This window comes from Miscanthus floridulus, chromosome 14 (genome assembly GCF_019320115.1).
Source record: "Miscanthus floridulus cultivar M001 chromosome 14, ASM1932011v1, whole genome shotgun sequence".
NCBI classification, from domain to species: domain Eukaryota; kingdom Viridiplantae; phylum Streptophyta; class Magnoliopsida; order Poales; family Poaceae; genus Miscanthus; species Miscanthus floridulus.
Window position 1 is genome coordinate 19,780,804 of NC_089593.1, and position 19,230 is coordinate 19,800,033.

The 19,230-nt window shown below is 44.5% G+C and overlaps 1 protein-coding gene across 1 annotated transcript; it reads left to right on the plus strand.

Annotated features, from left to right (window-relative positions):
* Positions 1 to 13,390: 13,390 nt before the first annotated feature.
* Positions 13,391 to 18,162, plus strand: LOC136504823 (phosphatidylinositol 4-phosphate 5-kinase 1-like). The gene is made up of 8 exons (XM_066499846.1): positions 13,391 to 14,959; positions 15,049 to 15,216; positions 15,333 to 15,498; positions 15,813 to 15,923; positions 15,999 to 16,192; positions 16,272 to 16,402; positions 16,479 to 16,572; positions 17,214 to 18,162. Exons 1-8 carry the CDS (start codon positions 13,956 to 13,958, stop codon positions 17,521 to 17,523), a joined length of 2,178 nt encoding a protein of 725 aa, XP_066355943.1. The 5' UTR covers positions 13,391 to 13,955; the 3' UTR covers positions 17,524 to 18,162.
* The last annotated feature ends 1,068 nt before the right edge of the window (positions 18,163 to 19,230 follow it).

Consider the following 19,230-nt stretch of genomic DNA (forward strand, 5'->3'; position numbering starts at 1 on the left):
AGACGCAAAAGTGTCTGAGATATTGAAAACAATGGGTACTCGGATGCCCGCCTAAAAAAAGAAGAAGAAAAAAAGAGAGATGAATAAGATAGCCCCTGTTCTCTCGCAATAATATTTTGAAGTTTTAAGAGAGACATATGTTTTCAAGGAGCAAAGTAGAATTAAGTTAGCCACCACATATATCCACCTCATATATCCACACACATGCACATCTTGATTTGATTGTATGACTCAACTCTCTTTGGATCCGTTGTTTGACTTTACAATATATGCATTGCAAGTATGCTCTAGCTTTCTCCCTACCTATGAACTCCACATAAGCCTAAGTGGTAGGAAGAGAAAAGGCATAACATCACTATTGTCTTGGTGAGGATCCACAAATACCACATATATTAAGAGATTTGAATGTGTCATACAATGAAATCTCTGAGTTTTATTTTGAAAATTTATAAAAACTCTGGAACAATGGTTGACCAAAGAACTTGAGACATAGTGCTTGACTTGATCGTTCTATCTTTTAATTACTCAAGACTCAAGTGAAGGCTAAGAAGCTCCATGGTTGAAGGTAATATAGGTAAGTTTGAAAGTTAGATCAGTTTATTCTAATCCGGAGGAGAATTTTTGTTTAAACGCATGCGTTCTTTTGAGGCGTGAAAACATTGTAGCAACTCCTGATCCATTGTTCAAGTTTAACTTTGCTCAGGGACTAGCAAAGGGTAAGTGTGGGAGAACTTGTTGACGGTTGTTAATGTCAATTATAAATCGTTAATACAACCTACATCTATACTAAATTCCATCACCAAACATAGGTCTAGGGGTTTAAACTAATAAATTCCATGAGCTTTGGTGAATATATGAATGCAGGAGGATTTATCCAGAAAACAGTCCCTAGGACCACCATCATACTCTCTGAACAAGCAAACCGACGTTAGAAAGAGATTTGGCTCGCGAAACCTACTGAAAACAAGTCAAGACAGAGTCTAGAAGCTTCCACCGGAGGGTGGGGCCCACCTGTCATAGAGACGGGCTGGCCGGCCCCACCTGTAGGCCAACCGGCCTATGGGGTCCATATGTCACCCTCTCCTTTCTACGTCAGTTTCCCACCACCTTTGAGAGTCTATCTCAGTCGTTGCTCAAGGTCAGTTCATCCAACGATGATCGAGGGAGTTGACGCGGATCGATGACGTGGCAATGCCTTGCCCCCTCTCCATCTCCCCCTATATATAGCAGCCCCTACCCCCCTCCCTGGAGCCATCCTGAAACCCTAATTCATATCATCCTCGTCGGGATCAGAGCCAGCTCTCAAGATGTAGAAGTAGAATAGCTCAAGTTGAGGGTTAGGGAGAGTTGAGCCATGCTCGGGGTCTGAAGAAATCTTTAGAGGTTCGGTATATCTTTGTATCTTACCTTTGCAAGACTTTTGTTTTAATATGGTTATCTTCTCTATTTACTTTTATGCCTTTCATGTGTATAGTTAGAATAGTCATTATATCTTAGGCATGGGATCTCCGCTCGCATCGAGTGCTCTAGTTATCGTACGTGGCTAGAGTAGTAATCAGGTAGTATAGACAAGGTGTCTAGACTATAGGTTACCTGAGATTGCGTCCCAATCCTACGGATAGTTATGGTAGCCCCAAGCGGTGACAGCTCTGTCAGGCCGTTGCAATCCACCATGTTAGGATTGGTGTTCGTAGAGCTTTAGGCAGCAGTTCCCCCGAACTACGCTTTCTCATTCCCCTCGAGAGTTGGAAATGTACTCGTTGCTCCAAAGTGTTATTGTGTAGTGATCGCTATATCTACTCATGAATTAGTTATACTCTATAGAACCAAAGTAATAGAGAAGTATTTAGAAACCTTGAACTCACCCGTTGTCCTCTCAACTTAGATAAACTGCTCATTTATTTTACCATAGGAATTCTCCTATGTGTGTTATTTTTTCATAACTCTTATCATCATCAACACCTACCCCCACTTTAGTTTAGTTGGTATACTAGTTAGTAGATACATGATGGTGAACTATCAATTTCTTTAACCATTGTTTCCCTGTGGATAAATACAATACCTTGGAATACTCCCGGGTGAAAGCTACAACGGTATCCGTGCGTTTGTGGATTTATCTGTGTGTATTTAAAAATACCAACAAGGATCAAGTATTAGGTGGCTACATGGCACCTGTGTTGTCCTCAAAGTGTCTTGAATTTCTCCATATAGTATCGGGTGAAAACGGTATGGATATTTTCCGACCGTATTCGAGACCGAATCCGTTTAGAGGGGTTCAGATCTGTCTGTATCCGAGTCGGGATATTCAACATCCAATACCGTATCCATATCCGAATACTCAAATCGCATATTTATGATGTTGATATCCAATCGTATCCTATCCGGCATGGTTGACACTATCCATATTCGAATTCGAATCCGAACATAAATATGAAAACAAATGTAATATCAGTGATATCCGTCCGTATCCGATCCATTTCCATCCCATACTTCATCAAAGTATACTAATTAGAACTTATAACTAGAGTAACTACTAACAAATGAACACCAAACATGCATCATATAAGATCCACATATTTGCAGTCAATGCACCATAAGATAGAGCTAGCATGATTTTGTGTGTGTGTGTGGGGGGGGGGGGGGGGGGCGGGGGTCTAGGGTTGGTTCCGTATTTTTTTCTAAGCTAAACCAAATTCAATGACTTTTTAATTGCATAAATTATCTTGAACCTTTTTAGATTTTTTTTTATAATGTCTATTTGGCCTCCCTGAACTACTGATCTACATCATTCGTGGCTGAAGCGGCTCCACTGTAGCTAAAACCGCCGAGGAGAAAAATCAAACGGTTTGAAAAGATAGAGCAGCCAAAATAAACTAATTTTCTAATTGAGAGCGGCGAAATGGTTTTTTCAGACTGAAAATTGGAAGATAAAATGGGTTTTTCTTTAAATCTAGGGCTTCACTGCCCAGGTACACGAGGACTAAGTAGTTAGCAAAGCCCAAACAGTTCTGCTGCCGTGGTCGTTTATGTTGCTGGGCCCAGCATGATGGTCCGGACGGACGCCAGTCGACATCCATTTTCGTGAAACTTTTGTATCCAGGCCTCGTTTAGATTGCGAAAAAATTTCAACCCGATGAATAGTACCACTTTCGTCTTATTTGACAAATATTGTCCAATCGTGGACCAACTAGGCTCAAAAGATTCATCTCGTGATTTCCAACTAAACTGTGTAATTAGTTATTTTTTTTACCTACATTTAATACTCCATGCAAGCGGCTAAAAATTGATGTGATGGAGAGAAAGTGAAAAAACTTGGAATTTGGGATGCATCTAAACAAGGCCCCAGAAGACAGGGAGCGAGCGTACGAATTCATCATGGTCATGGCATTTCATGTCGACATGCACCTGGCCTGATAATTCCACCTCCCTCGCGACTCATGTCGTTGGTACAGAGGAAGATCCACGGACCACGGACGCCTCCCTCCATCACGTGCTCAGATCATGCTCACGCCGCAGCAACAGGGGCGCCCGCTCTCAGACACGCGCCGCCCGTGCCCGCCCTGTACCGTAGCGTGCTGCGTGCCGATCGACGTGAACCCATATCTGCGCGAAGTGACACTCGAGGTACTCGCCGAAGGAGTTTAGATTTAAAAAATTTTGTGTAGTACCCGTCACATCAAATTTTATGGCATATGCATGAAGTACTAAATGTAGACGAAAAAAAAACTAATTGCACAGTTGGGTGAGAAATCACGAGACGAAACTTTTGAACCTAATTAGTTCATAATTAGACACTAATTGCCAAATACAAACGAAAGTGCTACAGTAGCCAAAATCTAAAATTTTTTGGATCTAAACGGGGCCTAAGCTCGTGGAGGCGCAATAGGTGACCAACTGGCCATCAGGTGGGAGTGAAGCTCGAGAATAGATCGGGTCCTTAGCCGTGAATCCAAGCATGATCTGGTTTCAGATGATAATCACTGATGAACACGACAGTAGGAGTACTTGCTGTGCATGATGTAGTACTTGCGTATCTGGTTTCAGATGATGTTCACATTTCCGAGGCAAATCTTTGGCTGCGAAGAACGGTCTCGATAGGGCATTCAGGATTCGTGAAAGCAGGCCATCATGTTACTAACCCTCGGCGCTTTTAACAACAAATTAATCTGATCTTGCTCTCATTAGCAAGACCTGTAAGCACGGGGATCCATAAAGAACTGGAGTGTACTAGTGGTTAGTGTAGAGAGTAGGAGTACTTGGGCATTCGACTTTGCGATCGATGACAGCCCAGCCCAGAGTAGCAAGGAAGCGTACGGTGTATCTTTGGGAATGATTGGTGCCACGGACTGGGCGCCTCGGAAGCTGCGAACTACGACTTCGCTACGCTCCTCCTCCTGCCTGGTCGTGGTCGGTATACGTTGTGTTTCTCTCTTGCAATTGCAATGCAAGCTGTTACTGTTGCCGCTGCAAAAGGCCTGGCTCGCTCGCACTGTTCCAGTGCTGCCAGTTGCCACGACACAGCCTGCGTCGTGCTAACCGAGGGACGCCGGTGCAGGTACTGGATGTAAAGATCGGGCAAGCTAGCACAAGGCACACCATACAAATCATCTGCTGATCTCGCTGCCGAGCACACTCACGACGGGGATGAAAACGGATCGGACATTTGTTTTCATATTTCTGTCCGGATTCGGATTCGAATACGGATAGTGTCAACTATGTCGGATAGAATATGATTGGATATCGACATCATAAATATGTGATTCGAGTATTCGGATATGGATACGGTATCGGATGTTGGATATATCCAGACTCGGATACGGACAGATCTCAACCCCTCTAAACGGATTCGGTTTCGAATACGGTTGGAAAATATCCGTACCGTTTTCATCCCTCACTAGCCTGCCTGACCTTCTTTTTTCTCGCACTGTAGGTAGTATATTAGGACATGATGATTCTCTGTTTGGTCATAGCACGCCGCCAAGTCGCAATCGCAGTTCTCTACGACAGCAGATTTGGCTGTTGAGAAACCAAGCAAAGGTTATTGCTGGAGACAGCGACCATGTTAACCTGGAACAACCTTAAAAATCGGTTGGAGGCTTGGACGGGCATGGAACGTACGTGCAACGTGTTACTCTCCGAGATGACATTCGTTCCACTGTTTTCTCTTTTCTTTTTTTCTATACTTGCCAATCATTGGGTGAATCGAATCGATCGTTCGTTAGACGAGTGCGATTTGGCACCCTGATTGTAGTCGCTAACAGACAACAAATCAACAATGGCCAGTTTGTAACGAAGTCGCGCGCGCCGGGCCACCGAAAACAGCTTGTGGATGCGTCTCGCGCGATCTGTGAAAGCAATTTACGAGGGAAAATGGTGAATTCTCAAGGAACTTCCAATGCATTTTCACGTCAGTCAGATCAGATGTTTTAAATTTTCCATAGTACTCCCTCCGTCCCAGAAATGACGTAAATCTCACTTTTCGAGGTAAAATTAATGTAGGTGTAAAATTACGTACTTGCTGCTCATCTATAGACATGGCTGTCTTCTAGAATGTTCTTCTCATGGATGATAGTGTTAGTCATGTAGGAATATTTTTAATTAGTGGGTCCCATTAAAAAAGTGATATCTAACTCTACAATTACATGTTTTTTGAGACAAAATTTGAACGCTAGAATTACTTGTATTTTGACATAGAGGGAGTACAAACAAGTACCGCCGCCTCGATGAGCTTCTATTGCTACTCTCGCCTGATAGACTCGCCTGCATCACCGTGTCTCTTTTCGTGCGCCGCTCGCTATGCCGCGGCGCGTTACTGCTGATCGGATTTTTATTTTTATTGTTTATTGTTGATGATACACACATGGTGAAATTTAATCCCTGCAACACACCCTTGTAATAATCAAACGTGATCGGATCGTCCAGGACATGGATGTCAGTCTCAAAGAAAGGTTTAGGTCACGCCTCGGTCTCTCCAAGGCAGAGAGAGCCAGGATGATCGAGATGCATTCTTGTCGTACTGATCTGTCAAAGGGGGAAATATAAATAGAGCATTGTAGTCTACTACTCGGTAGGCGTGTATGGCACCCGGGTACGTCGATTGATTTGATCCGCATATGTGCGTTTTTTTTATGAAAACCCACAACTTTGAAAAACAAAAGAAAGAAATATATGGCCATCCATGAAGCCACAACTTAAACCATGTGGCCCATTTGGACGTCAGAAACTTAATTCATGCTAGAATCAAATTGCTACTGCTGAATTCTTGCGAATCCTTTGTGAGATCTCTAAAATCAATATGCCCTAATAACCTCTATCCTTAAAGAAATGTAATTCTTGATTCGGTCTAAATCAAACAATCTTAGGTTTAATTAAATTTATAGAAAGTTATATCAATATTTATGACTCAAGATAGGTATACTATGAAAATATATTCCATCCATAATTTAGTGATACTCAGAAGCATTTGGTATCATGAATACTACTATCTTTTTTATGTATAAAATTAGCCAAAGTTATATAGCTAGAATTGTATATCTTTTGTAAAGATGGAAGGAGTACCTCAAGACTTGATTGGCATCATGGGACCACTACATCTATAGCTCCTTATCAAGTTTTTATTATATTTCGGTTACAAATGGAAATAAATAATAAAAAATATGGAGGTGGAACAAAAGCAATTATACACCTTTTTAAGCCCCCTTTGGCACGGCTCATCCAAAACGGCTTCAAAGCCGGTGAAGCCAGAAAAACTGGCTTTTCTCGGCTTCTAGTTCATTTTAACCCCGGCTTACAAAACGGCTTCACGCTACAGTGCCTCGATTTGCGCAAAATAGATGAAGCCGAAGCCGGCATAAGCCGTGCCAAAGAGGCCCTTAATGTTGTAGATCAATGGGTTATTATTTGATCTTCTACTAAAATAGTCTTCAAGCTGTAGCAGATGTCAGTATACTGAAGGAACAACGGTCTAAAACTATATTTGAAGATTTTCTTAAAATACACCTTACATTTATAAATGGAGTCAGCATTAAATACTTAAATTATGTATCATATTGACTGGTCATTCCTATGTACAGTGTCAGCAGCAAGGTGTCGTGCTACGGTTCGGTGCCTCCATTAAACGTGATATTTTCATAATAAAGCTTATCTTGATATGACACGGTATTAAATGATATTTTCACAATTTATTTACTTTACATTAAATTATTTATATTCATAAATTTATGATATTTGATAGTACATTTAATTATAAATCTAATTATCTAAAGTATGAATTATTGACTATTGAACTTTGATATGCGTATGCGTCTTATAAAGGGAGAGTATCGTGTCTTTGATCCTTTAGGTTCATTTTCAATTTTCACATAAAACCAATGCCATAATAATTTTTGGCTTATCCTTTTTTTAGAAAAGGTTCAAACAAAAACAATTTAGACACTTTTAACCATTTTCATCCCAACCCGTATACATTTGTTGAATGATTTATGACCTAAATAAATAATAACATATTGCGACCCTGTAAACTATGTATAGCTCATCTAATAGAGCCTATTTACCTAGACTGATATGGTGCTCAGTATTTTTCTGAATTTATTACAAGGTTTAACAACGTTATTTTCTGATGGTAGACGACGTACTCGTCAATAGTGGATCGGCTATGACCAGAAAATATTAACATATAGCATGTGAATATTAACATATAACTTGTGATTATAGGAGTAGGGTCTACGTGTGTGCGCAAAAATATTAACGCAAATAGAGACACAAGACATGGTAAATTTCCTCCTTGGATCTTTCAGCACACTGCACACAAGCAAACTAATCACATTCACAATTACAGATCCTAGCATATCTCCGATCCATCTGTTTCCATCTCCTCCGGGCTATATCCCTCCGTGCCTGTTGGCCGATGTCGAAAAGGGATAGACACTCATGAACACATCACCTTCTCCCTCTGGTAGAGCCTGTTTGGTTGCAGGCCATAGCTTCCCACACCCGAGTGCGGCACGCCACGCTCTGTGCCATCCAAAGCCAGCAGCTTTCTCAGCAACCAAACAACTTCTTTTGTCTTGTGGCTGTCGCTGGTTGTGGCGTGGCGAACGACGGCATGCAACCAACCAAACAGCCCCGTAATCTCATCCTGATCAGAGCAAGCATATTACTGCCATAAATCGGCCATTTTTTTAGTAAAATTTCCAACGCACGCACACGCACCTCTCGTTTTCCTAGCCACGCACCAGTCGTCACTGTTAGCCGGTTTGGAAATTGTCACCGGGCAAACTAAAGCCGGGGTTCCGACAGCAACGAACCAGTGATACCAAGGGAATCACCGCCACATATCCCACGAATGGCTTAGACTCCGATGCGTGTCGCCGGAGTTTTCGTTAAAGAAAAAACCAGCAAGGTTTCCAGCGACGCCAGGTGAATTGGCAGAAAACAACATGTACTCCGCGAAAGCAGACTGCTTCGGTTCCACCCTCACGTCATTTTCCCCGCGCGTCGTCAGGCCAAGCTCCTCGCGCAGTCGCGCGCCGCAACCGCAGGGAGAGCGTACGTGGTGGCTGACTGGCTGTCGAGACAGCATCGAGCCCAGGACGGCCGGCCGCCAGCGTGAACCCGGTTTTGTCCTGGCCGGCCACCTGGGCTACGAGGAGAGCGCATGCGTCGCGATCGATGATGGCATCGCGCGGGCGGAGCACGGCGGACGCAACACAACAGAGAACAAGCCGGGCTCGTCAGGAATCTGGTGGCGTTGTTGCCGTTTGTAACGCTTTCGGCAAGCGGCGGGTGGGGCGGCATGCACTTGAGGCCTGCTGTTATGGGCAAAAATCACCCCAGGTCTGAAGCCTGAACTCCACTCAACTGGCGGCTGTCTGATCTGAATCTCGTCTGGTCGGTGCTCTCCCTATGTTGCTGTTGGCTAAGCTCAATTTGCATCCCACGTGAACTGCTTTGTTTGGTAGGAAAACTGGGGCATTGCAATTTGTATAACAAAACAAATAAATGGGCGATGGCCCCTTCAGTTTCAACTCTTCTGAAGCACGGCCAAAGTTGACGTCACGGTCTATCTGGATGCATCTTCACTCTTCAGGCTAAATCAGCAGCCAGAGGCTCCAAGCGGACCAGGCGCACCTGGTCAACGTCCTATCATCAGCACTTCAGCAGACACTGGTTGTGGTTGGAAGGCGCAATCTGAACACCAACAGCGACGTCTGCATGGGGGAGAAAAATGATAAAAAGGAAGGTTGCCAAGAAAATCATCTCATCTGCGGAAGAGGAAGCATCGTCCACAACAGAATCCTAATCATTGGTCACTACCAGTTCAAGGGGGCGCATATATAATCCACCAACTCGCTATACGACCCCCCACGGATTAAACAAACCCACCAAACTAATTCCGTGACTTGGGCAGTTCACACTTTTGCAGTTTGCTTTAGTTAGGTTAGATCCTATGAGTCACAATAATACATTGTGTGAGTAACACCGATCATGCGCAGGTTACAATATGTAGAAACCGTACAACAAGATTGGCATTGAACACCATCCAAGGCTGGTGCTTGACAGTGACTAAGAGCCCAACCAAGGATCTGCTTTGGATGTAGATGCATCGAGAGGGTACAATAATCACTTGCTTGTTGCTACGATGCATGAGTGTTGGCCCTAAAAAATATCCCCAAACAATTTCTTAAAATATGCATATTTAAGAAGAATTTTGCAATTTGTTAGCAACACGAAAGACTTACGCGACAATTTGTTACATTGCAGATGTTTGTAAATACCTAACATGCTTATGCCAAAGCCACAGAAACTTGGCCACGTTTGGTTATCGGTATGGGTCACTTTGGAACACGGGATTCTCAAAAACACAAGTAGTACTTGAACCTTTTGAATTCTATGGAATACAAACACATGAATGGCCGTTTGGTGGGACCTAGAAAAAAAATTAAGGATCGAATAAGAGAGATAAAAATGGAGAAAGCTCTCCAAGAGTTTGGAATCCAAAATTTAATGGAAACAAGACATCCCACATCAATTTCATACGAACTCTAGAAGTTCAATCCATTATTCTAAAGGGATCCATATGATTTTTTGTACGTTTTGAAATGCTAAGAAATCCATTTTTTTCTTCGTTCCAAAGGGCGCCTAAGCAATGATAATTACTTCTCAGTTACTTATGTACTTTTGTATTCCTTTTCTTTATCTAAAGAGGCTCACCATTTTGCTTATTTTGCCGGTTATATAAAAGCACCAAACAGAATGTTCCATGCCCGTTCACTTTTCTTAGACCCCTATGCTCATCTTTTGGAGAAACCATGTTGTTATGTTTCATGTTTACATACATATAGTCTTACCCTATTGCTTACGTTCACGTCGAGTAGACACAAGTGCCGTAAAAAGTGACAAACTTCATTTGATCTGAACGTAGTTTCGTCTCAATCACTTCGTCTACGTCTATTTTCCTCTTTATACCGCAAATAGGTTCATGCTTCCTTATTCTTGCACTACCAAGAAGGTATTTTGTGAGTTGTAACCAATACTCCCTCCGTTCCTTAATATAAGCCATATAGATTTCTAAAGAAAATTTCAAAATATAGGTACGTATCAGCTCCCACGTCGATTAGTTTGGAAACCTTTTGATCGTACATAGCACATGCCCCCAATCAATTCCTTATATTTTGGAAGCAATCTGATTGGGAGACAGAAGATGGCCTGATTTTCTTTTTTTTCTCGGTCTCACATCCTTCCTCAAGCCGTGCGTTAATATTGGTGCTAAAAACTATATGGCTTATATTAAGGAACGGAAGGAGTATCACCTAGCAAATACTGGAGTAGTACGTTTTTTGAAAGTCACATACTGTATCCTATGATGTTGTTGAACTGGAGTTCAACAACATTTCCACTTTCATGCGTAAGAAAACAATTATCTCATAGTGGCCACTTCTGGGAAACTTTATCTTTATCATTGATATCTAGTCTTGTTGCATTGCATATGTTTTGTGAATATCATGGATGACATCTCAAAACCAACAAATATCTAGTCCGATCTAATGCCTGTAACTCGACAAAATATGTCCCCCTTTCCATTCGCACCTTTATTTCTTTGTATTATTATCTAAAGATGTCATGCTTCATTACTTAGCCTCTTAGGCATATTATTTGATGGCACATTTGTTGTACTAAATCCTAATAAAAACACCTTAACCGGTATACATTTTAAAGCATGCTTATTCAGTATGGAGGGGACATCTTGTATTCCTACAACTAGAAGAAATAATCATTATATCATGTTGCGTCATCGCATATAGGAGTTACCAAACAACATTGGTTCGTCCAACGTTTCTACTTCAGTACATTTACGCCACAGTGGTCTCCTTTGGAGAAACCTTGTCGTTACGCTTAGTACTTCTCTTGTCGCATTACGTATGTTTGTGAATACTACTACATATAAAAACCGACAAATCTCAAGTTTAATTAGATGCTTGCTGGCCAAAAAAAATATGCCCTCCTTTGTGTTTGCATCTTTTGTTTCGTCTATGTTCTCCAAAATACCCATGCTTATGTCGTTTTGACAGCTTCATAATATAATTTGTTGGCGTCATTTCTCCTAGTGAAATCTCAACTGAAACACATACATTAACGAACATATCATTTTGAACATGGCTTATGTAGCATGATAAGACACCCTATACTCTACAACCAGGAGAAATCACCGAATCATATAATGCCATTGGATAGGAGTTCCACATAATCATGGGATCATTTGATATTTGCACTTTGGCACGCAAGAAACCATTTATGCACAACGGTCGTATTTGGAGAAACCTTGTCGTTGCACTCTTCTAGTGCCATCGCATTACGCATGCTCATTAATATCGGGATGGCATCTCAAAACCAGTTTTGATCAGATGCTCATAAGTTGACAAATTTTTTGCCAACTTTTTATCTGAACTTCCGTTTTCTCTGTTCCCTCAGTTACATTTGGAGAAACATCATTATTACGCTCATCTACTGTTGTCGCATTAAGTATGCTCACTAATACTAGAGATAGACGTATCGAAACCAACAAAACTCTGCTTTGATCCTATGCTTGTTTGGAGTTTGTTTTCTCCATGTTCCCTAAAACGCTTGATGCTTCCTTTTCTCGGTGGGCAAGAAACCATTTATACCACAACGATTGGATTTGAAGAAACCTTATAATTAGTGCCTACTTGACATGGCTCCTTTGAAACTCCTCCGCTGGAGCTGGAGCAAAAGCCTCCAAACTAGTTCCTCCTCCGTACGCTGGAAACATCTTCAACCCCTCATACGTATGCCAAAAAACAGCTCCTCATATTATGGGTGTTTGGTATGGCTCGTCTGCTGAAGCTGTTAAGTCGATCAAATTTTTTGCCAACTTTTTGTCTGCACTTTCGTTTTCTCTGTTCCCTCGGTTACATTTGGAGAAACATCATTGTTACGCTCATCGCGTTAAGTATGCTCACTAATACTAGAGATGGACGTATCGAAACCAACAAAACTATGCTTTGATCCCATGCTTGTTTGGAGTTTGTTTTCTCTATGTTTCCTAGAACGGTTGATATTTCCTTTTTTCAGTGGAGAAGAAACCATTTATACCACAATGATTGGATTTGAAGAAACCTTATAATTAGTGCCTGCTTGACACGGCTCCTTCGAAACTCCTTCGCTCGAGCTAGAGCAAAAGCCTCGAAACTAGTTCCTCCTCCGTATAATGGAAACTTCTTTGACCCCTCATACGTATGCCGAAAAAACAACTTCCTCATGTTATGGGTGTTTGGTACGGCTCCTCTGCCGAAGCTGTTACCAGAGCAAGAGTGGTTGTATTTTTGTTTTCCTTTGCGTACCCTATAAAAATTGAATATCCCTTTTCTTATGACGGCACATTTCTTCAAAAATTCCTCTGATAAAAAGCACATTAACAAATATTTTTGTTTAGAAACGGCTTACTCCTGGTGCAGTATCGCTGCATAGGAGTTGCCATTCATCAAGCCTTTGTTAAACAGTCTATCCGACACCAGCCACCAAGCCGAGCAAAGCGAAGCCAAGCATGCCTGCCCAGATGAGTCAATCGGACACGCTGGCAACACCAAATGCCGGCGGCCCCAGACGTCAGTTGCCGAGACACGGCTGGTCCCGTGGGACCGAGTGTGTCTCTGGATCCACCCCTCGCACCCAGACCCAAACCCGAATCCTCGGCCGCTGCGGCACGGGCGCGCGTTGCGCCCACCAACCCCCGACCCGTCGCGGACGACGACGACGGGGTCCACTCGTGACTCGTGCCGCCCCCGTGGCCCCACCACCCAACCCAATGGGCCATTTTCCGTGAACTGCCCCGGCGTTCAGGAGATCCGCGCGGGGAGCCTCCCGCTGCACGCCGAGCCGAGGAGCCGCGCTGAGGCCTGGGGGCAACACGGTAAAAAGGCCCCCCACCCCTTCTCGCTCCTCCTCTTCCATTCTATCATCTCCCCTCCTCCAACTACTTCCCGTTGCACACTTGTGTAGGAGTGGTACTAGTTCTAGGCCAGTACTGGCACCACTCGTAGCCCAGATCAAACGACCAAGGCCGTGTTTGGGACTGCGTATTCGGCGGTGACGGCAGAATGAATCGAACGATCGCGCCAAACGTCCTGCGGCCGCGACGATTCTTTCCACCGCACTCAGCACGGGAATCGCGAAAATGAACTAGCAGCTCGTGGTGCTCGCGTTTACGCTACCGTGGCTCGGAGCTCGCGGTGCCCATACCGCACCGCGCGGTCGACGACCGCGGTCCCAAACACGGCACAAGTAGCCCAGTGGGAGCACGACAAAAAAAATCGAAGCAAAAAAAGGTTGGGAGAAGAGGAGAGGAGGGAGCGCAGCATAAATCCCGAGCCCCAAATCGCAAACCCTAGCCGCTCCCGATCTGCAATGCCGCGTGCTTGAGTGCGAGCGCGCGGGGGATGAGGCGGGTGGCGCCGGCGATGATCGCCGCCGGCAGCGCTGGCGGCGAGGAGACGGCGGAGGGTGCGGTGGTGGAGAAGACGCTGCTCAACGGGGACATCTACCGCGGCGGGTTCTCCGGCGGCTCGCCGCACGGGAAGGGCAAGTACGTGTGGGCGGACGGCTGCATGTACGAGGGGGAGTGGCGGCGGGGCAAGGCGTCCGGGAAGGGCCGCTTCTCGTGGCCGTCGGGCGCCACGTTCGAGGGGGACTTCCGCAGCGGCCGGATCGAGGGCCAGGGCGTGTTCGTCGGCCCCGACGGCGCCACGTACCGCGGCTCGTGGGTGGCGGACCGGCGCCACGGCGTGGGCGCCAAGAGCTACGCCAACGGGGACTACTACGAGGGCCAATGGCGGCGCAACTTCCAGGACGGCCACGGGCGGTACGTCTGGGCCAACGGCAACCAGTACGTCGGGGAGTGGCGCGCCGGGGTGCTCTCCGGCCGCGGCGTGCTGATCTGGGCCAATGGCAGCCGCTACGACGGGGTCTGGGAGAATGGCGTGCCCAAGGGGACCGGGGTCTTCACGTGGCCCGACGGCAGCCGGTACGTAGGTTCCTGGCCTGGAAGCTGCGTCGACTTGCCGGCTATAAGCGGCACGTTCTTCGCGCCGGTTGGCGCTGGGGCTGCTGGTCTTGTGAGGAAGAGGTCCTCCGTGGAGGGTGTGGGGGAGAAGGCTACCCCGCGGATCTGCATCTGGGAGTCGGAGGGCGAGGCCGGAGACATTACCTGCGACATCGTTGACGCGCTCGAGGCGTCCGTGCTCTACAAGGAGGCTGCCACTGTCGCGGGAGGAACAACGTACATGCGAGCACTGCCCCAGAGGAATACCCGGCGAGCAGCCAGCGGAGTCCCACGCTGGGCGTCGTCGGCGGCCACCACGCCGGAGAGTAAGCGACCCGGGCAGACCATCTCCAAGGGACACAAGAACTACGAGCTCATGCTGCAGCTGCAACTGGGTATCAGGTGAGATTTAATTCTGTGCTCTCACAATGTGGTCTGGTTTTGGGAGAGGATGTGGAATTTGAGGTTTATTATGGTTCTGCATCTTGCAGGCATTCCGTGGGAAAGTCTTCGGCTGTGCCGATGCGAGCACTGGAACAGGGCGATTTTGACCCAGGGAAGAAGTTCTGGACACGGTTCCCACCAGAGGGTTCGAAGGTCACACTACCACATTCAACTGCGGAGTTCCGGTGGAAGGACTACTGCCCCATGGTGTTCAGGTTTCTGTCTTCGACTCTTGGTCTACCACTTCATCTGTGTGTGCTGCGGTATAGCTGCACGATCTGTTCATCTTGTGCTCAGTTAATTACCTGGGGTGTTGTATTCTGCACTGCAGGCATTTGAGGAAGTTGTTTGCTGTTGATACAGCGGATTACATGCTTGCGATCTGTGGCAATGATGCTCTGAGGGAGCTGTCTTCACCCGGGAAAAGCGGGAGCTTCTTTTATCTTACCCAAGATGACCGATTCATGATTAAGACAGTGAAGAAATCAGAAGTCAAGGTAGTGTTGTTGTTTACCATTGATGTAAACATGCTAATTGGATTTGTAGCTAGTTATCTTAATTTGTGTTTCTAATTAAATTGGATTGTGGGATTGGTATTAGATTGAGAAGATGTTTTTTTCTTGTTGAGTTCCATGTGACACTGCCTTGCAAATTACTGTGGTTGTTTTTGTGCAATTAACCTAGTTATTTTTTTGTTCTACATATGTTAGAAAAGCGCTGCTAAAGTACGAAGTACAATTAGTTACCAAGAAGAAACCTGTTTTTCCTGCTTTTGCAGAGGGGCTAATTTCCTGCTATTTTGTTGCTGCAGCTGCTAATTCGAATGTTAAATAGCTACTACAATCATGTCAATCGATACAAGAACTCATTAATCACGAGGTTCTATGGTGTACACTGTGTGAAGCCCCTTAATGGACAAAAGGTGTGATATCAGCAACAATTACCTTTTATTGCAAATTTTCACAACAGTCATGGTTCTAACAATTCTTTTTTCTAGGTCCGATTCATTGTCATGGGTAATCTGTTCTGTTCAGAATACCAGATTCATCGCCGTTTTGATTTGAAAGGTTCATCCTATGGACGAACAGCAGACAAGTTTGAAGATGAAATTGATGAGACAACTACACTCAAGGACTTGGACCTCAATTTTGTCTTCCGGTTGCAACGATCTTGGTACACCGATCTCCATGAGTAAGTTCAACTTCTAAAACTTATAGGGCATCAATGTTACTTTCACTGGAAGTTAATTCTTACAGAGTTAACTGTGCAGACAATTGAGACGAGACTGCGATTTTTTGGAATCAGAAGGGATTATGGATTACAGTTTCTTGGTAGGAGTTCACTTTTGTGATGACATCTCTGCCTCAAAGATGGGATCGTCTACTTTTACTGCTTCTCCAAGTAAGTTAGGGCTGTTTGATTTGGACCTTGACAAGGTTAGGTACCTGTTCTAACCATTGTGATGATCCTTAACCAGAGCTTTTAACAAAGAGTGAGTCATTTCAAGGTGGTGGCACGCCAGAGCTCTGCTTCTCAGATGATGATTTTGATCTGATACCTGATTGCCGTCGGTATGTTGCAGCATTTTATTTAGGGACCTGTATGCATTGTGCATTTTGCATATCATCAGTGCTGTTACCAGTGTATCACTTTGCTTTATGTGATCTTAGAAATTGGATAGTTTATTAGCCTGATCTACCATTTTTATATAATCACAATTTGATCCTTTGTGTGGGTTCCATTCAGTGTTTTGGTGCACAAAATGAATTTGCATCATCTTGGGAACATGTTCAAATTAAATATAGCAGATTAGCAAGTTGTGGCCTGTGACATAACTGCAGTGCCAACCATGCAATTGGTTGATTCTAATTGGTTGATTCTTGTTTTAGACTATGACAAAGAGATTCTTGCTGATAAAAAGACATAATTTATGCTTTTGCTGCGAGGCATAAAAGTTTTGTCCATGCCTTGATAAGTTGTACCTGGTCCCCATCTCATAAGAGACTTAAAGAGTTGTCATCATAGCACAAGCTTCATTGCTGTCCACTTGGCTTACACATGGATGCATTTAGGCACTGTTGGGACCTAGTTGTTTGCTTATGTATTATAGATGATTGCCACTTCCAGTTAAAAAGCATCCAATGCTCCAGACATTCAAATAATATAATTTAGCCGGTTCTCTAATGTCTCGTGCCAATAATATTTTTTTCAGGAAACCTTTGATTAGACTGGGTGCACACATGCCAGCCCGGGCAGAGCAAGCATCCAGAAGGAGCGAATTCGACCCGCTTCTCCTAACAGGCGTGGGGTTCCTATACCCAAACCAGACCGGCGAAGTGCACGACGTGATTCTCTTTTTCGGGATAATCGACATCCTCCAGGATTACAGCTTAAGAAAGTGGGCCGAGCATGCTTACAAGTCATTACAGACAGATCCCAACTCAATCTCTGCCGTGGACCCGAAGCTCTACTCGAAGAGGTTTCAAGATTTCATCGGCAGAATTTTTGTGGAAGATGGCTAACAGGCATCGGGTAGAGATGAACCGTGAATTCCATGCGAAGGCCAGAGCACCTGTAATGATTCCGGTGCAGTTTTTTTTTGCGGGCAGTAAACAACATGGGGATCCGGTAAAGCAGCAGCTCATCGGCTGGGTGACCTATCGTGAAGCCTCGGTCAGTAGTGAAGGAGCAAATTTGCCGCGAATTCTCTCCGGAAATCATTCGAGTGGCTGAATTTTGAAGCGCAGCCATGGGATCGCAGGTTTTTGTCTGTAAATTATGTGATTCGGCGGGTGGCGGGTGAGAGATTGGTTCTTCCGACTCCATTGTAGCAGTAGTTTTTTTTCCTCCTTAATTTTGTTGGGGGTTTTCTTTTTTCTTTTCCTCCCCTTCTATATTCTATATATCATCGGTCCGATGTAAAGAAAGGGGCAGGGAGTTTTGTTTCCAGAAAGAGGATATTTAAGGCTGCAGCAGGCAGTGAACAAATAAGGTCATGTACAGATACACCTTGATCCTGGGAATGGGTGGATTAGAATTCAATTCAGCATCTTCATGACCCGTGGGTCCCAGACCACTGCTTCTCCCTCTCTTTTGTGTTGTTGGCTTCTTCCTTTCCCAGTATTTATCGTACCTTCCCATAGCTTTTTGCAGGCTGGATGGACTGAGAGGTGATTCTGGGGAAGCTTGCAACATGCAACCCCTTGACCTGAGGGCCGTGTGATGCGTCAGAGAGAGAGAGAGATGAGTATTGGAAGTGGGAAAAAGTGATAGGAGAGGAGGGGGAGCATGAAAAGACGGAAAAAGGGGGCACCGTGGCACAACACAACATATGTTTAGGCCCTGTTCTACTCTAAAATGTTAAATTTTTCAAAATTCTTCGTCACATCGAATCTTTAGACGCATACATGAAGCATTAAATATAAATAAAAAATAAAACTAATTACACAGTTTAGACGAAATTCAGGAGACGAATCTTTTAAGTCTAATTAGACTATGATTGGACACTAATTGTCAAATAACAACGAAAGTGCTACAGTGGTATTTCGCCAAAAATTTTGCCATCTCAACGGTACCTTAGATTGGAATGCCGATATTGACTATCCTTTTCATTTGTATAACGCCCAAACCTCGAATTTCTCTGCTGATACCGGCAGCTAATTCTGTTTACCACAGAGGGTTTTGGGTCTCCGGTCCCAGAAACCTATGGGATCAGCCCCACACAGAGGCAGCCGGGTCCGTTTTTCCTTGGGCTGCACAAGCGTCTCGAGCTGTGGCCGGCGGATGCGGACCAGATTTGGCATCATGGTCCACTCTTCGTGAGGTATATTTAAGCGCTAATGCCATCGTACTGCTCCACCTCCACTTACCAATATTTTTTTTTGCTCTAAGTAGTGTATCTATACTTGCCAGCAAATTACCTCAGTTGAAAATGCTCTCCACTGGGGGCTCATGGGAATCTCTCCTCTGACTCTATGTTCTTGGGGGCTGTGCAAGCCTATAGCTGGATGCCACGTGGATTTATGGAAGGTTAGTGCCTTGGTGGTGGGCTGGTGGCTTGCCTGGGGTACAAGAAAAGGAGATTTGTACTTTAGAGTCTTACTAGATGGTTGATTAGACGGACTCATCTAGGCTTATTTGTCAAGCCAGCTATCCAAGAAAGCTTCGTTTGGCATAGTTTTAATTTGCTACTTGCTAGCCACTATGTAAGTTTTCAAATGGCACCCTTT

Coding starts and splice junctions, on each gene's coding strand:
- LOC136504823 (XM_066499846.1), top strand. CDS start 13,956: ATGAGGCGGGTGGCGCCGGCGATGATCGCCGCCGGCAGCGCTGGCGGC. Junction 15,924..15,998: donor AGCCCCTTAATGGACAAAAG/GTGTGATATCAG, acceptor TCTTTTTTCTAG/GTCCGATTCATTGTCATGGG. Junction 16,403..16,478: donor TACTTTTACTGCTTCTCCAA/GTAAGTTAGGGC, acceptor ATCCTTAACCAG/AGCTTTTAACAAAGAGTGAG.